Genomic DNA, 23,848 nt, shown 5'->3' with positions numbered 1-23,848 from the left:
TTTGTGAAAATTATATTACAGTCAGCCTGGAAAGAACAACAGAGTGAGCAGATAAACCATCCCTTCTCTCACCACCAGTCCTAAAATACCCCTGTCACTCTAAAACCTGTCTCGTAGGAAGATGAGGGCGACCTTTCTCAGGCCATATAGAGAGGTGGAGACACCCTTGACAGTATAACAAGGTGCCAACCAGTTAGTGCCTCCACACTTGTACTTGTCATGCTGATTACTCATAGTCCTACAGTGCACAAGCATGGAGACAAGAAACTGACTAAATGTAGGTAGTTTCAGGTCATTCACAGGTCATGTGGTTCTCTAATATTTCAAATCACAACAACAATCACCTTGAGATACTTTATATTGCAAGTTAAAGATCCTACAATAATACAGAGAAGCCCTAACTGTCAAACAACCTTTTATGAGCAACCACATGGCGAAAATGGGAATGAAAACTCCCTTTTAACAGGAAGGAAGGGACCTCTGGCAAAAGCATTTAACTTAGTGCAGATTTAGGGATTTCGTATTTAGTCACACTAAAGTACAAAAAGGAAGGCAACCTCCTTGCAACTAGTAAATAAAAAATAAGTATATAAATATCATATATAAAATAACCGATTGCAAGTAGTTGCAGCTACCAACTGGTCACCAAGTGTTTAAACATGCAACAGTATCAATCAGTTTCCATCATGAGGCGACTGCACATTTCACCTGATGGGAGGCAACCTTTCTCCAAACAATCACAGTCCAACTCAGACTGACTGAACTCTCAGACAGATTGGATAACCAACTGGTTTGCAAGCAACCGACATGTCATTTATAAACAAATTCAAACTGCCGGCACATTGCAATCAGTCTGAGTCAGTCTGCACTGACGAATGCAACACATCTACAGCATGTCTCCTTGTAACAGGGGCCTACACTGGTTATATTCTGGTTATGTTCCCATGTGAAATCGAGGTTGTTTATTTCCTATTTCATTTTGCAGTTAAATCTCCATCCTGCAGTAACTATGTCACCATCTGAACAGGAATTTCTGTGTGTATGAGGCTCTGGGTGAACTCTAAATGCGAGCAGTTAATGTGAATTTCTGTGCATCTTGCTGTCATCTGTTGCAACAGATTTACAACAGATGACAGCAGACTTGCAATTTTTACCATTTTATGACAGTTAATCGCCCATTAACCACACAGACTCTATGCCAATGCCAACTTCACCTCAATCAATCACAAACTGATTGCAGACTGGCTCTTGCAAAAAAAGAAGTCACTTTGAAAATGGAAACTGACTGCGAGTACTGTTGTTTCCCATCTTTAAAGGAACAAGATCGCAAGTTCGTTGCAACTATTGCAATAATCGTGATTATGGCACTGTCTCCAATCAGTGTTTCCGCTACAGTGTGACTGTAGCAGGCTTTTTGCCTGGTAAGTTGATAGTGGTTTATGGTGTTAATGTTTTTATAACCTCTTCTGAGACTGTTGTGTTCCTTGATACCTGCTGGATTTGTCAGTGTTAGAAAGGTTTGTGAGCTATGATGACTACAGCAGAAGAAGTTGAAGAGAAATACTTGTTTTCTCCTGTTCTGTCAGAGTCTGCCATGAACTCGGATGAATGAAATGTGCATTAGTGCATTCTTATCCTCATCATGTTCGTGGGCTGCATAAAATGTTACCAAGAGCCACACTTTAAAAGCCCTGACCTTAGAAAGAAGGATCACTCTGAATCAATACATTCACTCTTCTGAATCACCCCCTTTGTCTGCCCTGATGCCCTGAAAGGTTCACTCGAGGATGAAAATGAGTTGAATCATATGCTACGGCCAGATCTCAACCCAAGTGAAGAGCTACTGGAGAATTTGGACTGATTGGTCAGATAACATCCAATAATGGAATATCATTTGGAAAACATGTGGCCACAGTGGCCCAACTCCTTAGTAAAACACTTTATTTTGAAGATTTGTCTATAATTGGTCACCTGACTATAAAGCGATAACCCGAGGACGCCGACATCATCTGTGCACTCAGAGACGGTAATCCTAGGACATGATTCCTCTCAGGCAGCTCTGCACCACATCACATCTGATTAAAAATCATGCTGAAATCTTGAGCGAGAGCAAGAACTGTTTCCATGGCAGCATACACATTAGTGCATTGTGAAACAGGTGACCCCTTTTTTTTTTCCATAAGTGTCGTACAGTAATTTGAATACGTGACATTAAGAACAGACTCTGTGTGCTTTTATAGCTTTTTTTAATCATTGTGTAATACGGCAAAACAAAAGGAGCAAGGAGGCATGGTTCAAGCACCGAGCCTGGAGATGAAGAGCTGCATTCCAGTTTTCTTTTTTAATAGGAGCACACTTTCTGATCAGGATGTACCGAGCTGCACAGCTTCACTGTTCCAACAGCTTTGATGCTGAATGCTGTAACAACTGTAAAACTATACCTACTGTAATAATCCCTTGATGAAGGAAGATCACACTGATAGAGTATAAAATAAAATGCTTTGTATATTATCAGTTCAATATATACAGCTAGGCTTACCCCCATATCTTTGAAGAAAGGAATTTGTTTAATCAGTTTTATTTTAATTGAAAGCACTTTGGTTATAAATGTGCAATATTAATAAAATGCACTTGCATATATAGAGCACATGGTTATTAACAAAATCTAATCTATAGAAAACATTATCTCTTGTACAACGATATAAGGACTCACTTTATATCCAAACAATATAACCTTAAATAAAAACATCTGCACATTTAAACATATGGGGGGAAAGAATATGGGGATTCTAAATATGACTAAACATAGCTTGCATCCAAATATCACGTCACGTTTGACCTCTGATCTCACTTTTAATTTTCACATCTGCCTTTCTAACAAGTTGACCGTAAAACATGTTAGATATTTATAAGAGAGTATTGCCAAAGGAAAGAGACTGAGCTGTCTAGTTATCTAGAAATATCCCGTAGTATAATATGATATAGTATGCACAGGTTGTTCGTGTCCAGTTATTTACAAATCAATACCTATTTCCATGATCTACTCCTACATAAAGTTTACAATACTATTAAAATATAATGCAGTACTATTCCCTTAAAAGTAAATACTGCCCAGCAATGTTCCCTCTAAGCTGTGCACGTGCGCAATTGCGCACTGCTGCCACGGTGTCTGCGCACAGAAAATCTGTGTTGCGCACAAAATAAATCTAACCTGCATTGAAATTAAAATTAATACTTTAACAATTCTGTTTTGCAGTGTTAGTCAGTGAGTGACTGTCTGCGCCCGTATGGGATTAGAACGATGCCACCTTATCCCATAGTCCAGCCAATAATGCGATTTACATTCGTATATACGCAGCTAATCAACGTCGTTGACAGGCTATGACAGCGTCCTTACGTGCCGACACCGGTGTTTTAGCTAACAAAGCGGCGTGGCTGATGTGAAGTGAAGCCACATTAATGACAACGTGGACAACCATTGGAGATGTGAGCAGGACAGACGGAACAACTGACAGAAAAAGTGTGGACTTTATACCAGCGTTTAAATCGTGTTGATAGGCCACGTAAAACCAGAGTTATGATAAAAATATCTGCAATGTTTGGTTTCCTTGCTGAATACTATCGTTGTTTATATTTACTGCGGGAAGAAACTGTAAAAACGGCGTTTTATAAGAAAAAGGCTTGAAAGCGCTCTCCGCCTGTGAGCAAAAACAAACTCCACCCCTCTCTCCCTTTCCTATTCGTCCAAAAAAGTACCATGTCGACCAATCAAAAAACTGATATGGCAACGTGACATCTAGTTGTTAAGAAACGGGGGGAAGTTTTAGGAGTGACGGCGGTGCTTTGAGATGTGAGAGATTTGAGACGTTTAGCGCAAATCTTATGTAGTTAGTGTGTAGTGTAGTTTTGTTGTGTGTGTCAGAACAATGAGGCGACTGCTGAATGTTACACGTGTTACAGCAGTGATACATCTTCTGTTGTCAGGCCTGCAGGTACCAGGCTGTTGTTCTCCTTTATCTCATAGTGGACAGAAATTATTTTTTGAAGTGGCACAAATAATTTGTGTGGCATCAGATTTGATGCAGAACAGCTGATTGTTCTGTAAATAGTTTGAAATGTTTATTTAAAACTGCCTTGGCTGCATTTAAAAAAAACATAGCTGCAAAAATCTTTGTTTGCCAAACTGAGTAACCTTTTTGAAGAAGTAGCTATATAATTAATTGCCCAGCATTGGTCATTATATACTATAGAGAGCTACAGGACTCTCTCCCAGACCACAGACTCATAATACAAGTCAGAGCTTTTTTTTAAAAAGAAAGAAACTTGTGTTTTCAAAATTGGAGTTCAAGTTATTTGTACTTCCAATAGTGTTAACATACTGCACAGGTGAATGACTAGATTTTTTTTACATTTTCATTGTAAGTGGGCTAAAGCAGTTAATTAAAAGTAGTCTAACATAAATGTAAATGCTGTAATTTGATTATTTTAATAAACCATGTAACTTGGATGGATTAGATGCTGGCGTGACCACAGTGCACACGTCTGATGTCGCTCACAGTGGTCCAAGGGACCGCTCAGGGAGTTTGTGTGTTCGCTCAGACACGTGAAAAATTAGAGGGAACATTGTTGCCCAGAGAGTGACGTGCCGGCAGAGGTTTGTCTTGTTTTGTTTCTTATGTTTTCACAGAAGGGGTAATAATTGCTCCGAATAAGCAAACCAAATAAAAATATCAGAATTTGGTGCATCACTAATCCAGAATAATATCTTATTTAATTTCAACTGCTCATATGTGAAAAACAGGCAGCGACTACCCTTCAGTTCAGTAAAACACAGTAGACTTGCTGTCTCAGGCATCTTGAAGTCTATTACCGGTTCGAGCTGTGGTGCATTACAGAGGCATAAATCAATACAATCTATGGTTATGTACTTTTCATCAGCAACAAGCTGCTCTGTTAATGACTGCCAGAATGCTGGAAGTGGAGTTTCCTGCAGTTTAAGGAGTCTTTAAGAGTCTCTGGAAGTGAAAAAAGTCACTACTAAATGTTAATGAAACATTACTTATTTGCAATAAAACTAAGAATGTTACTTACTTTTGCCAGTTAAAATAATATGCCAGTTAAAATGTGCTACAAAATTACATAGAAAAAGTTCATCGGAAAATCAACCAACGACAATTGGTGTGATAAGGAGCAGTTAAATATTTAAAAACCAATTTGTACATCAGGTGTTGTTACGTATGGCACAAAATATATTATATATTATATGCATTATATATATTTTTTTCTTTTGACAGGAACTATCACACGTTTCATAGTGTGAACCTACAGCAACGTGTATTCAAAAATCCTAACCTGGCGTCCGTTGCCCTTCGAGGCCTGCAGGCTGCAACGTCCCAGGCTGCCGTTCGGCGTGGTGCCACAGCTGCTGATGATCTGCAGCTGTTTTTCGGCCCGGTCGGCTCGGTCCAGAAGCTCCTCAATGAACTGCTGCAAGCGTACCTTAGCGTTTGCTTCACGGGCCGCCGTCTCCTGAAGGAACTGGTCAATCTGGGCGACCTCCCTGTGGGCACAAGGGGAAGAGGTGTGAACCTTTCCTTCTTGCTGGAAGCTAGGATTCATGAAATAAGATATTTGGAGGGCTGTGGGGAAAATTAGAGATCTCCTAAACCTCCTTCATTCAGAAACATTCATGTCCTGATGACATTTTTGCGCACACAAGTTTATTAATGCATGTGGGTACAGATTCTGCCTTCAAAAGCCTCTCTCACGCATCCACCAGCTGTACCGCCCTTTTCTGAAAACAGACACCGAGGGTTGATGACACAGATAAATAAACAATACAACCACAAAAGCAGAGAGAGTAGAGGGTGAGAGAGCAGCTGGATACTTGCACTGCAAACACAGCAGGGCAAATTCCTGTCATTTCAAGGGACAGCGTGTGACCCAGACAGCCTTGGTCTTAATTTCAGGGCAGTTTAATAGTCTCAGATGCATTTTGCATTCAATTATAGTTGCACTAGTTTCTGTAATAGCTTCCTCTGTTGGCACCATATGTGTGTGAGGGGAGTAGGAACTGGTAGAAGAGAAGACAGCTTACTGAAATCAATGACAACTTGTTAGTCAGCTGCAAAAGCTTCAGAACAAAAGCTTCTCATCAAGGGATATCAATAAACTTATCTAACACTAATGATGGACAGTTTCCGACCCTAAATGTCTCTAAGAGTGAAGTGACCCAGAAGTATCTGTGTGGCAGCCATAATAAGAGCTGCTCTAGATACTGAGGAAAGGTGCTCTAGTGCTTCCTTTATTGCCTCCTTTAGGAGAGGACACACTGGACCATCCTTTATCCAAGTAAAAGAGGTCATTCATAGCAATTTAACCAATCATAAAAACAATAACATAACTGCTAATTCAATGTTAGTTAAGAATGTGTTTTTGCATTTCATGCCATGACCTGCAGGTATGATTTGACTTTTGACACCAACCCACAGTTCCTAAATTACTTACATCAAAGTTAGTTTGAACTTGATTAGGTTTCACTGTAGTTCCATTTGTATTTGTTTTTTTTTAAGCACAGTCAGATTCACCTTTCCTTCATACTGTGATACTGATTTGAAAGTGATTCGGAAAAAGAGAAAGGAGGTAAATTTGTCTGCACTATTCAAATGTACCGTAAGTCAGATGAGAGAGAAGCTGATCCTACTGACTTAGAGCTGAATAAAGGCATAAAGATAATAACAGATGAATAAACAGGTAAACAAAAAAAATGCAATGAAAATATATCAGTAAATGAATGAAAGTAAAATACAATAAAAAGGAAAGTCTTGCGTTTGCTTTTAAAAATCTCAACAGTCTGAGCAGCCACCAGGTCATCAGGTAGACTGCTCCATAAACATGGAGCACAATAACTAAACGATATCTTTGTGACTGGGAACCTTAAACCAGCAGAGACCTTACAATTGGTGTAATGTGGCCTCCCTCTCTGGTCCTTGCCAATACGTGCAGCAGAGTTTTGAAGTTAACGCAGTGGCCAAGATTTCTCTGGAAGAGTATTGATCTGATCGATTAATCCTGTAAGTGTGACTCTGTGTCTCTGCATTAGCTTAAAAAAGACACGGTCGGACTCTTGCAATGTGCTTGAAATAATAAAACACAGTAACTTATTGTGGGCAGAAGAGACAAAGCTTTAGCTTTTTAGCTGAAAAATAATAACAGCTTGAGTAGATGGTATTAAACAACAAGCAGGTCTGAACACATCATAAGTCGGACGAGAGCAAGTTCCACAATTTAGGACCCACAGTCCTTTGGTCTTTTGAAAAGTTTTCCCTTGTTGCCTGATACAAACTAAAAATCTGTCTTTTACTCATTTCCAAATCTACAAAAATATGTGAATATAATATTTAATGCTCATCAATCCAAATGTCTACAGCTTCCAAGGTCTTTTTCCTTTATTGGTCTCTGACTGTATCCATACAAACATCCCAGTGTTTACCGTCTAAACAATGTCAGAGAGGAGAGCTTATTAAACTATCTGACCTTCAGGAAGCAAAAGAAAAGTTCAGAGGATTCCTGCAGACATGGAATGGAGACATATAACCCGTGCCACTTCAATTTAAATGGATTTGTGGTCATGAAACAAGCAAAGCCACTTATTTCATGTCAAATTAATGTCAAACATCCGCTGTTGCTAAACCATCATACGATGCAGAATCCAAAACAGCAACAACACGCACAACTTCCTGAAATGGGGACAAGCTGAGATAAAAATAGCTTCGAGCCTGGCACAGATAACTTTTCTTATCTTCAGGCAAAGATTATAAAAAGAAAACGACTCCAGAATTAGTCAAGGTAGCAAACTGTAGGCCAGCAATAAATGTGCTTTAAAATCAGTGAGTAAATAATCAGCGAGTCTGGAAATTATGTCAGAATCAAACGGCTTCTCTCCACGATGAAATGTGATCGACTGTGATTAGAGCTCGGAGTCACTTAGTAATTGCTCACAACTTTAGATAGCATGATTTTTATCAAGTGCTCACTAACCGAATTGTATAAAGTTGAGCGTACATTGATTAAGAGGCCTGCTACTGTACACTATCTACACTACTCGAGATAAAAATCTTTGTGTTTATGTACACAGAAAACATTAAGCATGTGTGTCTTGTTGTAAACTGTCTTATCTCACCATCACCACACTGTTAATTCCCAACGATGCATCTCATTATGTTTAGTTTTGCAAAAGGAAAAAGAGGAAAATCCAGCCCAACACATTTAGGTGATTTGATGACCGGGGACAAACTGAACATGTGAGGATCTGGTTTTAGCCAACATGAAGATAAACTGTTCAGCAGAGAACAACATTCTCCAGAGGACTTTAAGTCTTTAGATATATTTAAATGAGTGCTGTCACCGTTAATCTCATTACAATGACGTTAACGCCATAACTGCAGTAACGCGGCAAATCTCCGTTAGCGAGTTAACGCGGCCTCAACACGTTAGCGCGGTTAGCTCGTTAACGCGTTAGGGACGATCCGCGTTAATGCGGTTATGACATTAACGTCATTTTAACAAGATTAATGCTGACGGCATTAATTTAAATCCAAATTTTAATGTTATGTTTACACAGCTTGTCTTTTTCCTGTCTTTCTCCGTTCACCCCAACAACTCTGCATGCTAGTTGAAGGGCACATGACCCACATGATGACTACGAATTCTGAATTCTGTATGTCAAGTTTGGATTCAACTCCTGATCATTTAGGACTGACAGAGATTTTGTGAATTTTAGTGTGACGTATATCACACGTGTGTGCTACACGGTGGGTAGCACTGTTGCCTCATGGCAAGAAGGTCCTGAGTTCAATTTCACCATCAGGCCGGTGCCTTTCTGTGTGGAGTTTGCATGTTCTCTCTGGGCAGTCTGGCTTCCTCCCACAGTCCAAAGACATGCAGTTAATGGGGATAGGTTAATCGGTAACTCTAAATTGCCCATAGGTGTGAGTGCGAATGGTTGTCTGTGTCTATGTGTTAGCCCTGCAGCAGACTGGTGACCTGTCTAGAGTGTACCCTGCCTCTCGCCAGCGCTCCAGCCCCCCAGCGACTCTGAAAAAGGATAAGTGGAAGAGAATGGATGGATGGTATAGCTCAGGACTGGTCTTAATTGTCTTTCTGTGTAAAATCCACTTTACAAATAAAATTGCTCCGCCTCAAGGAAAAGAAGGGATAAACAATAACAGAAGAACCAGTGATAAGAGTAGTTTCCTCTCCTCTTTGTGCAATCTAGATGAGCTTTCATAGATAATAAGGTTTACACAGAACAGTCTCCAGTCAAATTAACCATTTTAGTGAATGATTGTAGTTCTTAAGGCTGGTGACTACTGCCCTCTTCAAAAACCATATGGCAAATGATGGTTGGAGGAGTCCTAAAGTCATAATGACGTAAATAAGCAAACAGCTTCTGCAGATTATATCATTAAATCATCCTACACTAAACATGCATCTCATTATGTTTAATGACTTCAAGAACTATTTACTTTGATTTAATAATTAGATCTGTACATAATGAGATGTCTCATTAGAAAACCTGAAGCTGACGTTTTGTTCTCATTATTCGGTTTAATAAACAGAGGACACAACGACTGAGTATTGTTTTAAGTTCAGCCTCCAGAAAAGTAGCAAATATCCATTTGAGAAAATCCTGGAATAGACATTATTGAGCTTGGTTAGTATGCACTCAAAATTAGGGCGCATGTGATTCAGGATCTAAATTTTCATGCATCTTTAATTTGTCTTAATTAATTATTCAGCTGTATCAGGAGATGGATACACCAACCCCGTGATGGACGCCACACAGGAACACTTTTCCCATCCTTCCCCAATGCTGCCTGACAGCCTAACAGACGCTTTACTCGGTCTTATGCTAACGAAGAAGGAAGGAAATGAGGCGAGAGAACAAAAGAACACGATTGATGGTAAAGGATGGTCAGAAAGGAAGAAAAGGAAAAATAAATATTTCTGTCAGTTTTTGGTAAGATCTAAATTCAATAAAAAAGACAGACAAGGAGACGAGAAATAGGGAGCTGAAGCTGAAGAGGAAGGAAGGGCCACAACGACTGTGAGAAAAGAAAAAAAAAATAACACACTGCAGAAGCTAAAAGATCAGACAGCAAACAGAAAGCTGCAGTCATGTGGAAGAAGAAAGCACAGGAGGTTTAAGGAGAGGAGGGAAATGGGATGTAGCTGCTTCCTGTTGTCAATCCCAATTTTTTTACACACGCTGACATATTCACAACACCTCACTCTCACACCTCCGAAAAAATACCTCAAGGTGATAAACATGCCTGGGTGTTTACCTGGAAAAGAAGAAATCCCATCTTTTCAGGCTATTCCAGGTGAACGTTAGCCAGTGGTGACATAGAATTTTGTCCTTTCATGCACTTTTCAGTGATCTTCATAGTAAACGACACAGCATACATCTTATTTTCACACTATTTTCTATAACTTTGAGAAATAATTGAGACCTTGTAATACCAAAAAAAAAAAAAACAGCTGAGAGTTTAGTGAGAAGATGAAAGTTTCTCTGACATTGGTAAGCTGATGGTTAGCTTACTTAACAAAAAGACTGCAAACAGTGGGAAAACAGTCTGCTAAGATTTGTCCAAATTTCACAAATAAAAACAATTTACAACATTCATCCAACTGGTCCTATTTTTTTTTTTTTAACTTTCGATGGAAATGTCAAAAGAACTGAGCATCCTTTAAATGCCGTAGTCTACCTGAGTGTCATTGCTGACCATGTTCATCCCTTTATGACCACAGTGTACACATCTACTGATAGCTGCTTCCAGCACGATAATGCGCCGTGTCACAAACCTCAAATAATCTCAGACTGGTTTCTTAAACGTGATGAGTTCACTGTACTGGACTCCACAGTCACCAGCTTTCGATCTAATTTGGTTTGTGGTGGAACAGGCGATTCACATCATCAATGTGCAGCCGACAAATCTGCAGCAACTGTGAGATGCTAACATGTTAATATGGAACACAACCTCAGAGGAATGTTTCCAACCCCTTGATGAAGAAGTTAAAGCAGCTGTGAAGGTAAACAGGCTCCAACCAAGTATTAGTATTATGAAACCAAATGTTTTAAGACAAGAATCAGGAACTTTTGTTTTGGAGCAACTGGAACACCGCCGCCGATTTTTCCAAGAACCACAGGGCAAGTTGCATCTGCGTCCATTTCATTCAAGAGAAAGGCACACGTCTCCACAGCCAACATCTCTGAAGCTACACACAAACACCCACAAGATAAAAAAAATGTATGCATGTGCATTTGATTTTGCACTTAACTGAAAATTTGAGAGCCATCTGGACACTACCTGCTCGGCACCAAACAGCAGACAGCTGGTGACTGTATGAAGCACTAAGAAGCAACGACTCCAAAAACAAATGTAAACACTTCAGCTTAGAAAAGACACGGATAATAAGACGTGTTCAGCTGAAGGGTTTTGTCTAAATGTTCATTACAGTGACTGGTCAACCTCCTGTCACAGCTGTCATCATCTGTGGCCATTAATTTAAAATTATGCTTTATTAATATTTAAGAGCAGAGATGATTGACTAAAAGGCCTGGATAAAGACGACGAGGCTTTCTCTCCTTTAACAAAGGACAGCTGCTCGCATGTCGTTCTGTTTTGACACCTGGATTTTTTATTCTTGTTTCTGATGGTTTGTTTTCTGGGGGGTTTTTTGGTTTACATTGTGTTATCATGTCATAGTGTCACACATTTGTATGCATTACACAGAAGCACACAGTGAGGTAGGCAGCATGAAGAGCATGGCGACATGAGAGGAGATGTGAGACGGACGAGGATGAAAGGCTGTGAGAAAGGGGATGATAAAAGAGTTGCAGGCTAAAATGTGCTGCTTTTTCACAGAAAACCTGGTTTAGCAAGAAACCGCTAATCCTGGTCTTTGCTGCCTCCGATCAATCGGGAGAAAATAAATATTTTACTGCGGGTGGACCAGCTCTCTGGAAATCTCAATTCCCATTACAAACAGACAGATGGCTGAGTAACCCTGAGATACAAAAGCAAGGTGACGATCTGCAGCATTTCAGATGCATGAAAGAACGAATTCATTACATGGGAAAGGTCAACAAAAATTCGGGTGTCTTTAGAAACAGAATAGATATGTCCTGAAAAGCATGTTCGCAACGATGAGGTTTTGTATATCTGCATCCAATCTTTCAGAAAGCGGAAGTGCAAGTTAAACAAAAATGTGGGAGAAGACAACCAATCTACAATAATGATGGTATGAATGAGTAGTAGATGTCTTCAAAACTGCTTATTTAATCAAACACCCTGTGAACCGCAAATATAGCAATTAAGCTATATTTGCTACTGCTTAATTAATTAAGCAGTAGCAGGTTTTCTATTTGGGATTTTAAACAGATGATAAAAATGGGTCCATGAAGTCATTTTTGTGTTGCAAGGGAGACAAACATTTTAACATATACAGTACTGTGTAAAAGTCCAGAGTCGTCCACCATTTCTTTATTTAGTTAGAAAAAGGGGAAACAGATGCAACAATTTTTGAAATGTGCAAACACACATGGAAGTACACTATATAAGGCAAAAGCAGTTTGTACAATTCTAACAAGCTTGAAAGTCATTATCTGGTATGACCACCTTAGTGATTCAACATAGCCTGAACTCTCTTAAGCAGATTTCTTCTAATTTATTTAAGTAGTCTTCAGGAATAGTTCTCCAGGCTTCTTGAAGGACATTCAAAGCCTTTTCTTCTGATCTCTGTCAAAATGATCCCACAGTAAAGTTGAGGTCCAGGCTCTGGGGAGGCCAATCCATGACTGATAGTGTTGCATTGCATGTTTTTCTATCCATGTATGCTGTTACTGTACTGCAAAAACACTCATATGTCAAGTTAAATTTGATGCCCATTTAATGTCAAACTGTCAAAAACAGTCTAAACAGTCTAGAGATGGACCGATCCGATATTACATATCGGTCCAATACTGACCTAAATTACTGGATCGGATATCGGAGAGAAATAAAAATATATAATCCGATCCATTAAATATTAAAAAAAGCACCTCACAAAACTTGCGACATGGCGTAACTCGGCTCATAACTGTAGCACATCGGAGCAGTATGCATCAGGTGATAGAGCGGCTGTGGCGCGAGACCTGTCGGTGGTCTGGTTGAGCATTTGGATCCTCGCTACCAAACCGGCATTTCATCTCCGAGAAAGTTATCCCAGAGAGAAGTAAAGCAAGTGTGTAAGTTCATCTCTGAATGTTTGTAAAGCATTCCAGCGTTAAGCTTAACAACCGATATATGGAGCGACTGCCTCTCTCTCTCTCCCTCCCTCTCCTGTTGCTACTTCAATCATGAAACTGATCAATGATCAGCTGATCGGCTTTTCTCTCTTGTTTGTTTATCGCCCACTTCGCACCAGAAAGAGGAAACCAGCAGCTGAACAACAGCAGCACGTTTAAGCTTGATAATCTGATGTTAGAATGTATTTAATATTACTTTCTACACCAGGATTCTTTTCTACGCAGCTGACGGCTGGTAACTGTGCAGGGGCGGATCTAGCAAAGTTTAGCCAGGGGGGCCGATAGGGCATGAACAGGGAAAAGGGGGCACAAAGACATACTTTTCTTTCTTATTCTCATTTAAAATGTCTAGCTTTTAATAAATAATTATCCGAATCTTACACCCAAAGTTTTAATCTGATGTAAAATATATAGAAGTCCATTACTGTATATAGTAACTATTAAGTCTAATATATCTTAGTAAGCTATAGTACTTTTTCCTTTGGGAAGGTACCATCTGTGCAGTCTGCAATTCTGTTGAAGAAAGATGCTGAATCTATTTAAATATTGTAGAAAAATAATTGATTTCTGTGCATTTTTTTTCACACTGCATCAAATTAAAGTTCATTACATCGATTAAGCATCATGAGGTGGGGGGTGGTTCTCTTAGCCCTATTAGTTAGGTTGCATACTCTTTAAAATACCAGAATAGGGAGGATGGAGTAGGTTTAAGTTTATTAGATTGATCTGTGTTGCTGAACTATGAAATATTTTGGGTGCAGTGCATTTTTTGCATACAGGTATAACAGAATAGCTTCAGTCTCTTGTTTTTTAAAACTTGTGTATGAACCTATACAAAATGCAGCAAAATATGAAAAGTTTTATTGATTAAAAAACACACTATATCGGATTCATATCGGTATCGGCCAATATCCAAATTTATGATATCGGTATCGGTACCGGACATAAAAAAGTGGTATCGTGCCATCTCTAAAACAGTCTAAAGGCATTCTTCAGATCTAAACAGTTCTTCAATAATGAGTCGTACTTTAAATGCTGTTTAGCTGTGTGCCACCTTCCACTGTGAACCTTGCATTTATAAAACAGACAGAGAAGAAGAAGGAGGAAATAAAAATCACTTCAAATAAACGTGTTAAATATGATATGAAAATACGTTACAACAAAACTGAAAAAAAAGTTCCGATATTGTTAAAATATAACAAATTAACACCCAAAAAACTGATAAATTTCAACTGAATAATGAAAATTGTTCAACAATTCGTGACAACTATCTCTATAAAAGTTCAAAGCTAAAATGACAACAAAATAATAATCACCTGTCGATCCATTTCTTCCCCTGGGTCACGCAGGCAACAGCCTAAGCAGAGAAGCCCGGACCTCCCTCTCTCCAACCAACTCCTACAGCTCAACAGGGGGAAACACCAAGGCGTTCCCAGGCCAGCCGAGAGATGCAATCTCCCCAGGATGTGCTCAGTCACAACACCTCGACCCAAGAGGCTACCACCTCAGCTGGCTCCTTTCAATATGGAGGAGTAGAGGCTCCACTCATCTACAGGAGGAAGCTAATTTCTGCCGCTTGTATCGAGAATCTCATACTTTCACCTTCAAAAAAAACTAACAAAAAGAACCACAATACTTGACAGGATCAGGCTTTTTCTCCAGCGATGTCAGGGCTGCTGTTCCCTCTGGTGGCAGATGGCTGAATAAAATGTGGGACACAACAATTTTCCAGCACTAGCCATCAATTAAAATGTAAAACAATTAAATTAAACTAGTACATCTGGTACTGACAACTGTGCTTTACAGATGGCTGTTTTAAATATGGATTCATCACTCCATAAGACCTGTTGCCACTGATTTTCAGTTCAGATCGTGTTTAATTTGGCATACCTCAGCTTTTTCAGCCCCATCAGAGGCATTTCTATGATGGGGGTGTTTAGCAGATCATAACTGCAGCTTTTAAAATTGCCACATTGTACTGTACAACATAAACTGTGAGAATGTGACTAAAAGCAACTACAGACATTTAAAGTCAGCGTGGTGAACACATGGGGCTGAAGTCATGTGATTGTGTTCATGCATATCCTAAAACTTGGACAACTTGCAAAACTTTTGGAGATTGCATTAAAAACATTTAAAGAGATGTGTAAATCTAAATGTAATCCACTTTCCTTTCCAAATACCCAAAAAGCAGATAGAAAATCTCACTTTTGTTGCCTCACTTCAAGAAAATCCAGGGTTCAAAACCACCACGTGGGGCCTTTTTGTGCGGCGCTAGAATCCCTTAGTTATCCCTGTGCCTATGTGGAGTTTCTCTGGCTTCCTCTAAGACCAAAGACACAAAGTTAGTGGGGTTAATTTAATGAGTGACTCTAAATTGTCTATGGGTGTGACTATGTTGTCTGTTTCTGTGTGTTAGCTCTGCGACAGACTGGGAATCTGTCCAGGGTGTACCTCTACGGCAGCAGGGATAAGCTTCATCCCCCAAGATGGATGGATGGATGACTTAAGTTTTTATTTGGAGCCCTAAGTAAACTTCTTCTTGATGTGTTTATGGTCTCAGTCACTTGTTCCAAGCCTTCAAAATTGCAATTCACAAACCAGCAGGTGAAGCCAGAGCGGCTACATCAATGTCTTTCCGAAACATTTTGACTTTTTTGCTAGGACATCTGTTTTTAGACATAACAACTTGAAAACATCCGAGACAACATTGTCTCAATATAAGGTTTTCTGATGAAAAACAGCCCCCGACACACACTGACAAATATCTACCCTTGATGGATTCTTCAAGTACCTTACACTTGACCACACCATTCATCTTATTGCACAATTGTTAGTCCAACCTTTTGTGTCAGTCTCAACATAATGAGAGGAGAGATGTGTCTACTGAAAGACCGGTTGCATCATCCTTCCTGATTCCCTTCTCCTGCCCTCATGAAATAATTTCACCCAAACTCAAGGACACTCATGTCAGTCTCCTACATCTAATGGCAGACATGAAAAGCCCTCTGCCCATAAATCCTGCCCTAACTGAAATCGAATGCACTAGTCTTGATTATTTATCATGTGGAACGATTTCTTGTTAGAAGCCACTTCATCTTCATCTCACTACAGGAAACCTGAAGCAGTGTCTACACACACATGCACTGATTTGTTCTAAGGTTGGATTACCACAACTCTTTTGTGCATTACAGCCCTGATAAATCCAACTGCAGACATTCAGTCCAATTAAATGGGCTTTGTAAGCACGTACCAGTGCAGAACTTCATGTTATTGTTCTTGTTAATGAACAAATTCCCTGAAATTAAAAAAAAGAAAAGATCTCTACAGCACAGTATGTGCATGCATTTTTTATGACATAAAAGTGCTTGGAAACAGCACCAGCGTGTTTTCTGTCATTCAAACAATTTGCCTGTTTAAATGACACCCATTCCTCCAGAGTTTGATCAAATATTTCTCGACTGCCTTCAGACATATGTTGCACCGATACTTCAACAATTCAAAAATGTGTTTGTTTATAAAAATCAAAACTACCTTCGACTTTGATTTTTCATCTTCACAGCAGATGCCCAACTTCTTTATTATTATTCAAATATTCCATCCTCCTAGATATTGTGCGTGTCCTGTTCCCTTTCTGATTCTTTGTCATTAGGGAGCCTTTGGAAGTCTTGCCATGTTTCTTTCTCCGAGACACTGCTACTAATGAGATGAGTTCTCTTTTTGCCCTGACAGCTTCACTTTGCAGTCGAGATTTCCTGCTCAGTGAAATAGGCTTGTTTTCTGAAGAAGACATGGTGACAGCACATAGCGGGACTCTTCTGTATTTTGTGCTTCCTTCAGAGCCTCTGGGTTTTGAATTCAGCACAGACCAATGTTACTTTATCAAAGCTGGTTGTAGGAATAAATCAAGCCTGCAGGGTTAAGGCCTACTGCAGCAGGCGCGTGTGTGTGTGCTGAATATGATATGAAAACCTGGCAGCTCTCAGAGCTCTCTTTTGCTTTTCTATGCAGAGGGTGGACAGAATATTTTGAACACCTACACAGACATTAAAAATGCATCACTGCCTCCCCCCGCTGTTTGTACAGTATGTAAGATAAGTATGATTATGGATGAATGATACATTGGGTCGGTACAAACCAGTTAAGAAGTGACGAAACGCAGATAGTCTATCTACAACACAGCCTAATAACATAAACACTACTGTCCAGGCACAAATTTACCATAATAGTAGTACTTTTCTGACACATTCTCAACACTATAGTGTTTCAGATTAATGGATGAATGGTCTAGCCTACATGGGATTATATGAGGTCAGGAGAAGATTTACTTCTGCCTTAACCTCCTAGGACCTGATATCCACTTACGAGGACATTATATTGCCACTGTTCTATCAAAATTTTAAATGAATATCCTTATATGTGGCTCACATTTTTCTTAGAAACAAAAAATCTGGTAATTCTTTGTTTTTACATTCATCGGGCCCCAATATGGCCACATATCAAAGAGAAATTAAAAATGCATGCCGTGGAAGAGTTCGAGTGTTAGGAGGTTCATTACGACTCAAAATGCAAAAACAAAACATACTTCATTTCTTGTTCTGATTCCTTCACATAACATGACAAAGCCAGTCCTGTTTCCTTCTTCTGCCTCTACATCTTCAAAATTCTTTGTTCAGTATATCCACTATCCCTCATCTGCACCTGTCCAAACCATCTCAGCCTTGATTCTGTAACTTTGTCTCCAAACGGTGTAACCTGAGCTGTTCCTTTGTTAAAGTCATTACTTGTCTTATCCATTTCTGGTCACTCCCAGTGAAAACCTCAGGACCTTCAGGTCAACCTCCTCTCAACTTCTTTGTCAGTGCCACCATTTTCAAACCATACATACATAGGAATATAAATACCAGGTCTCACTACCATCTTGAAAACCTTCTTTTTCATTCCTGCTGTCAGCCTTTTGTCACAAATCACGTCTGACATTTGTCTCCAACCGCTCGACCCTGCATGCACACTCTTCTTCTTCATCTGTTGCTTTGGATGGCTGAACCCAGACATTTAATCTCATCCCGCTTCAATATATCTACTCCTTGCATCTTAACTATCACACCTGTTTCCCTCTCACTGACACACATCTATTATTTTTGCTTCTACTGACTTTCATTTGTCTCTCCAGTGCATACCTCTACCTCTCCAGGCTCTCTTCCACCTGATCACTAATCTCACCATAGAAAGAAACGTCATCTGCAAACATCAAAGTCCACGCAAAAAAGTTGACTCTGTTCATCTGGATGTAGCGTTTCCAGTGGGAGAAACATATCGCCACTCATCCAAGTGACTTCCTCAGTCTCTGAAGAAGTCACTTGGTCAGTAAGAATTTGGGCAATAATACAGTTTTTTGTAATTCTGCCGCTGTAAAATCCCCAAAGTGGTTTTTTAATCAATCAACAACAGACTTTTAGACTGAGTGAGTCTCAAATGTAATTGGGCAAACTAACATTTCTGGACAGTTTTTAACAAATTTGGATAAAAATATGTGCAGACTATGGCTGATTCAAGTCTAGGACCCATGGACATCAGCAACTGAAGCTTAAAGATGAAGTTCAATAAGTAAGATCTGGATTCACTCGTCTGCCTGCATTCTTGGGTGTTTCAGCTGCTGGTCTGTTCTTTACATCACTTTTATTTTCCCACGGTGTCAAATTCAATTCAGTCATCATCACTCTGGTCCAGTCTTTTTGTTGACTGCTTTCTGTGAACCAATGACAAAAAAGTGTCTAGAAACTGGGGTGGGGGTATTATTTACCACAGGACATTGCTGAGGTCCTGTCCTACTTCTTATCTTCATTGGAGTCAACTCTGCTAAATAATCCTGCTAAGCTTATTAGTCACACTCTGCATTTCAATAAATCATGTTTACTTTCTCCAAAGGATCACTCCTCATTGTAATGCTGCTTTTTCTCCTTTGAGATGCTCTGAAAGGCTTTCGCTGCAGCTGCCTACAGCTACTGTTTGTGTGATCCACTGTGGAGGTGTACACATGCATAATTACAAAACCTGTGGCACTGTCCAAGCACTTACGGACTTACCTGGATATATGAGAGACAACAAGGAAAAGCACTTCAGGTTCACTTTTAACCTAAGTTGAGCACTGGACTGTAATATTGCACAGGTCTAATTAATACTGCATTCAGCCCCTTAAGCTCTCGGCAAAATGCTGCGACTGAAGCATACAGTGTTCGAGAGGCAGGCCATCACATACTTGGCTGTGCATGATCACCATGTATTACAGTCCATTATTAAATATTACAGAAACGTTTGCTCCAAATACCTCTTTAAAACCATCTACTGTAATCATAACAAGATCATTATCATAGCAATGAAATAAACCCACATCATTAAGCAATCACAGATAGTTGGAAAAACTCCAATGATATTTCTGAGACAGACACAAAATGGAGCAGTTTTCTCATTTGAGTGATTCTGTAACAGCTGAAATGATGGAGATAACCGTCCCATCATTTTTCATTTCTCCTCGGGCTCCAGTTTCTGCTGATTACAGCTGCTCTCGTTTATTCCAGCTGCTATTAAACCACTTAACAGGCACGCTTCATTCAGCTCTGACCGCTACAGGCTAGCATGCGGCGGGTTTTTTTTCGCTCGTATTGTTTGTGAATGAATTATTTCACATGCTGAGTAATAAAGTCTAAGCTGAAAGGAACAACTGCACCTGAGGCGTTCTGCACACTTTTTTTCTAATTACAGGGATATTAAGTGCAGGAGGAATTATCAAGGTCATATTTTTATGCACGACACTGCTAGAAGCAAAAGAAGGCTCGTAGGAGTTTCTTCTGGTCGCTTAGCAACCTTCGGTTAGGTGACTCGCATTTTTCAGCATTTGACACAGCTGATGTAAAAGCACGATCTCACACATCTCCTTAAAGGGCTTTCACAGAGCCTTTAAAGTCACTGGATTCTTTTAGAATTAAACTAAAAATCATCTAATAGGCTGTTAGGGAGACATACATGAGCCAATAAGTCGCTTTGTATCTGTTGACTACGGCTTTCACGTCCACCCTGCTGAACATTCACAGACTGTGATGCTCTTTTTCCACCTCAGACCTGCTCTGTATTTTAGACTCTGAATGAGCTTACTGTTTCACTGCCAGCTTCTCCTCTGAGAGGCAGAAAGGCACAAGAATTGTGTGTGAGTGTGAGAAAGAGGGAGAGGCTAAGCTGCTGACATAAGTAGGTGGTATTCACACAGCCCAGGCAAGGATTTTAAGCCCACAGCATGACCTTCCCTGTCTGATGTTGCCAGGTTTGAGATACGTGACCACAGCTACTGTAACCTTTACAATAGACGAGCAGAAGTGAGTAAAAGAACAGGACATCTTGTGGGCGTTTTTTTGTACAATAAACCAGATGAACGCTCAAGATCAGCCACATCTGAAAACAAAGCCGTTTGGGTAATAAGACTAACTAGTCAAAAACCTACGATGTTTGCATTTACCACTAGAGCACTGCAAAATGAAAGCCAAACAAGGCGATTTTAACAGGTTTCGGTGTGGTGGATATCTTCAGCGGACAAATTGAGTATGCTGAAGGCATTATCTTGGACACAAGGAAACTGTCAGTACTGACATTTTAAAGATCAAAGATTTCTTTGAAATTATTTTTAAAAGAATTCAACAGATTAATGAATAATGAGTAGTTGAAGTGAATAAATGTAGCTGAAAGCAGCAATGAGGGAGGGCAAACAGTTCATGAGGTCAAATTCAAATTCAATTCAAATTTTTATTTGTCACACACACACACAACCATACACAGTATGACATGGGGGTGAAATGCTTGTAGCTGTACAATGCCCGACCATTAAATGACAGAAAAAAAGTTTTACAATATTTACAATTTACAGTTTACTACAAAATTTACAAATTAACTTAGGAATTTACAGTAAAGAATGTGCAAATAGCAGAAGAGATTATAAAGGTTATAAATTATTGGAATTATAGGATTATAGGAAATGTGTGGTGGTGCGTGTGGTGATGTGTGTGTGAGAGTCCAGTCTTATAGTGACGTGTGTGGGAGAGTCCAGTCCTACACCTGGTTCAGGGCCCGAATAGCCTGGTGGAAGAAGCTCCTCCTCATTCTCTCCGTTTTGGCCTTAAGGGAGCGGAAGCGCTTCCCAGACCTCAACAGTGAGAAGAGTCCATTGTTGGGATGGGAGAGGTCCATCATAATCTTCCTAGCTTTGGACTTGCACCGCTTGGTGTAGATGGACAGCAGGTCAGGGAGCTCTGATTGAATGATGCGTTCGGCTGAGCGCACCACTCTTTGCAGATCTCGTCTGTCCTGCTTGGTGCGGTTCCCAAACCAGGTGCAGATGTTTGCCGTCAGGACGCTCTCGATGGTGCAGGAGTAGAAGTTCTTGAGCACCTTCAGTGGCAGATGGAAGTCTCTAAGTCTTCTGAGGAAGAAGAGACGCTGACGGGCTTTCTTGACCAGGTGGACAGGTTTGAAAATCTGAGATCTATCCGGTGACTTTTGCAAGGTTGAATTTTAGTGACCACTGAAAAAAAATGTTCTGCCTGTTTTTAAAAAAAGAAAACTTTTTCATTAAAGCCAACATTTAATTTTTTTTCCAATAGAGCTTATGGTTCTGCTTTAGTTCCATTAGTGGTACTTCAGTGTTCAAAGTAAAGCAGTCAGTAAAATTGTATTTTTATTTTCACTGCTTAAAGTGAAGAGGTTGTTTTCGTAGTTACTAGTGCCACAAACGGATCTAAATCAAGTGGACAGAAACTATAGTTTAACACTGTAGATCAAAAAATCCAAGCAATATTTCAACTACATGTTCTTATGTACTTATTCTGTTTGCAGAGCCTTTTTTCCCCTTTCTAATGCTATAATGCATCCAATCCTCCTTTGTTAACATTTGCAAATATTAAAAAGGAAACTAGATGGCATGCATCCTATAAAAGATTTTAGTTTGACAGCTTCTAGTGTGTCAAACTAAAAACAGCACAAATTTTTGGAGTGCACAATAATTCATCCTGGGACTCATTTCAATAAAAGCTCTAAAAATCTGAAAATTAAGCTTTGAGCCATGCTGCGGAAGAGCTCCAAATCATCCTCATCTATCTTCATAAAGCTGTGATTGGCATCCAAGAACTTAGTCTATTTACAGCAGCCGCACTTTAACTAGTTCAAGAAACAGCATGGCAGCTTTATTGAGGGACTGGCAGGATGCTGTAATCTCTACTGCCAATCCAGCTGCTCCCATCCAGCCCTCCATTCAACATGAGCAGCTGACCAGCCCTGGAGGACACTGGTAAATCGCGACAACAGTGGGACAGATGCAGAACACATCTGGTGGTGGTGGTGGTGGGGGGGGGGGGTGGGGGGGGTGGGGGGGGGGTATGATGGCAAATTACATTATCAACACAGAGGGAGAGGTGAAGGAAAGGAGGGAAGAGGATGATAAAGCGCTGCCGTGTGCAGTCCAATGTCACTTTCCAACTCAGCACTAATCAGAGCGCCTCAGACCATTTCAGAAATTAAACTAATACTCTGACACTGATGAGCGGTTAAACTAAACACAAGATCTTCATCCAAAATGCAGCACACAAACAAGGAGACTTCGTATTAAAGCAACCTTTCCTTATGCGTTTAGCTGGAGGGAAGACAGCTGCAGCACAGTACTGCAGAAATTGCTGACAGGTAGTAAAATGCAATCATGGAATCACGGGACAATGTTTTTCCAAGGACTGCTGCAGGTACTTCAACACCAACTGTTTTTGTTCCTCATGCAGAGCTTCAAGGAACAGATGAGGCACGTGCCCACATAGACCCCAGGTCAGAGGTCAGCAACCTTTAACACCGAAAAAGCCATTTGGACCCGGTTTCCACGCAAAAGAAAACAGTGGGAGCCGCAAATACTTTTTGACATCTAAAATGACGATAACACTGTATATATTGTTTTTTACCTTTATGCTGTGTGTGAACAACTAAGGTGTGTTGCTTATGAAATCCTTGAAGTGCTACAGAGAAAATTACATTTTATTTATGTAATTGACACATTTTGAACTCTTAATGAAATATAGCAAAAGGAAAGACACCCAGCTGAACTAAAGTGATCCATGTAGCAAACAAAAACTGTTGTGAGCCGCCACCCTTATATCGCCTTTGGGCTTTTGGAGCCTTGACCTGACTTTTAAAAAATAATTGGGAAAAAAAGCACTATGCTGCTAAAAAATGACAAATAGATAATTGCAAAATTCTGCCTAAATATGTATTTTACCTGGTTAATGTGTGTGGCGTGGCGTGGTCTGCAGCGCCGCTGCAGGGGAGGCGACGCACCTGAGCGGCACCTGCAATCACGCCTCGCCGCCTTTACGTCTGTGCTCTCTATGCTGTTGTGTTGGTATGTGTCGGGCTGTGAGCTGAAAAGCTACAGCCGGCTGTATGTGTACAGCAACCGTGTGTGAAAAGTGGTCA

At 40.0% G+C, this 23,848-nt stretch overlaps 1 protein-coding gene across 1 annotated transcript in view; it reads right to left on the bottom strand.

The window, feature by feature from the left end:
• fbxo41 (F-box protein 41) overlaps window positions 1-23,848 on the bottom strand; it is a 51,381-nt gene that overhangs the window by 24,306 nt on the left and 3,227 nt on the right. The window contains exon 3 of the mRNA XM_085355867.1: window positions 5,353-5,560. Coding sequence (XP_085211993.1) covers window positions 5,353-5,560 — 208 coding nt within the window. The remainder of the gene's footprint in view (window positions 1-5,352; window positions 5,561-23,848) is intronic.

Source organism: Diplotaxodon limnothrissa, linkage group LG6 (genome assembly GCF_057381915.1).
Source record: "Diplotaxodon limnothrissa isolate DT_005_m linkage group LG6, D_limnothrissa_male_GT1.1, whole genome shotgun sequence".
Classification (NCBI taxonomy): Eukaryota; Metazoa; Chordata; class Actinopteri; order Cichliformes; family Cichlidae; genus Diplotaxodon; species Diplotaxodon limnothrissa.
The sequence above is the reverse complement of the archived record's forward strand: the minus strand, read 5'-3'. Positions and strand labels throughout refer to the sequence as shown.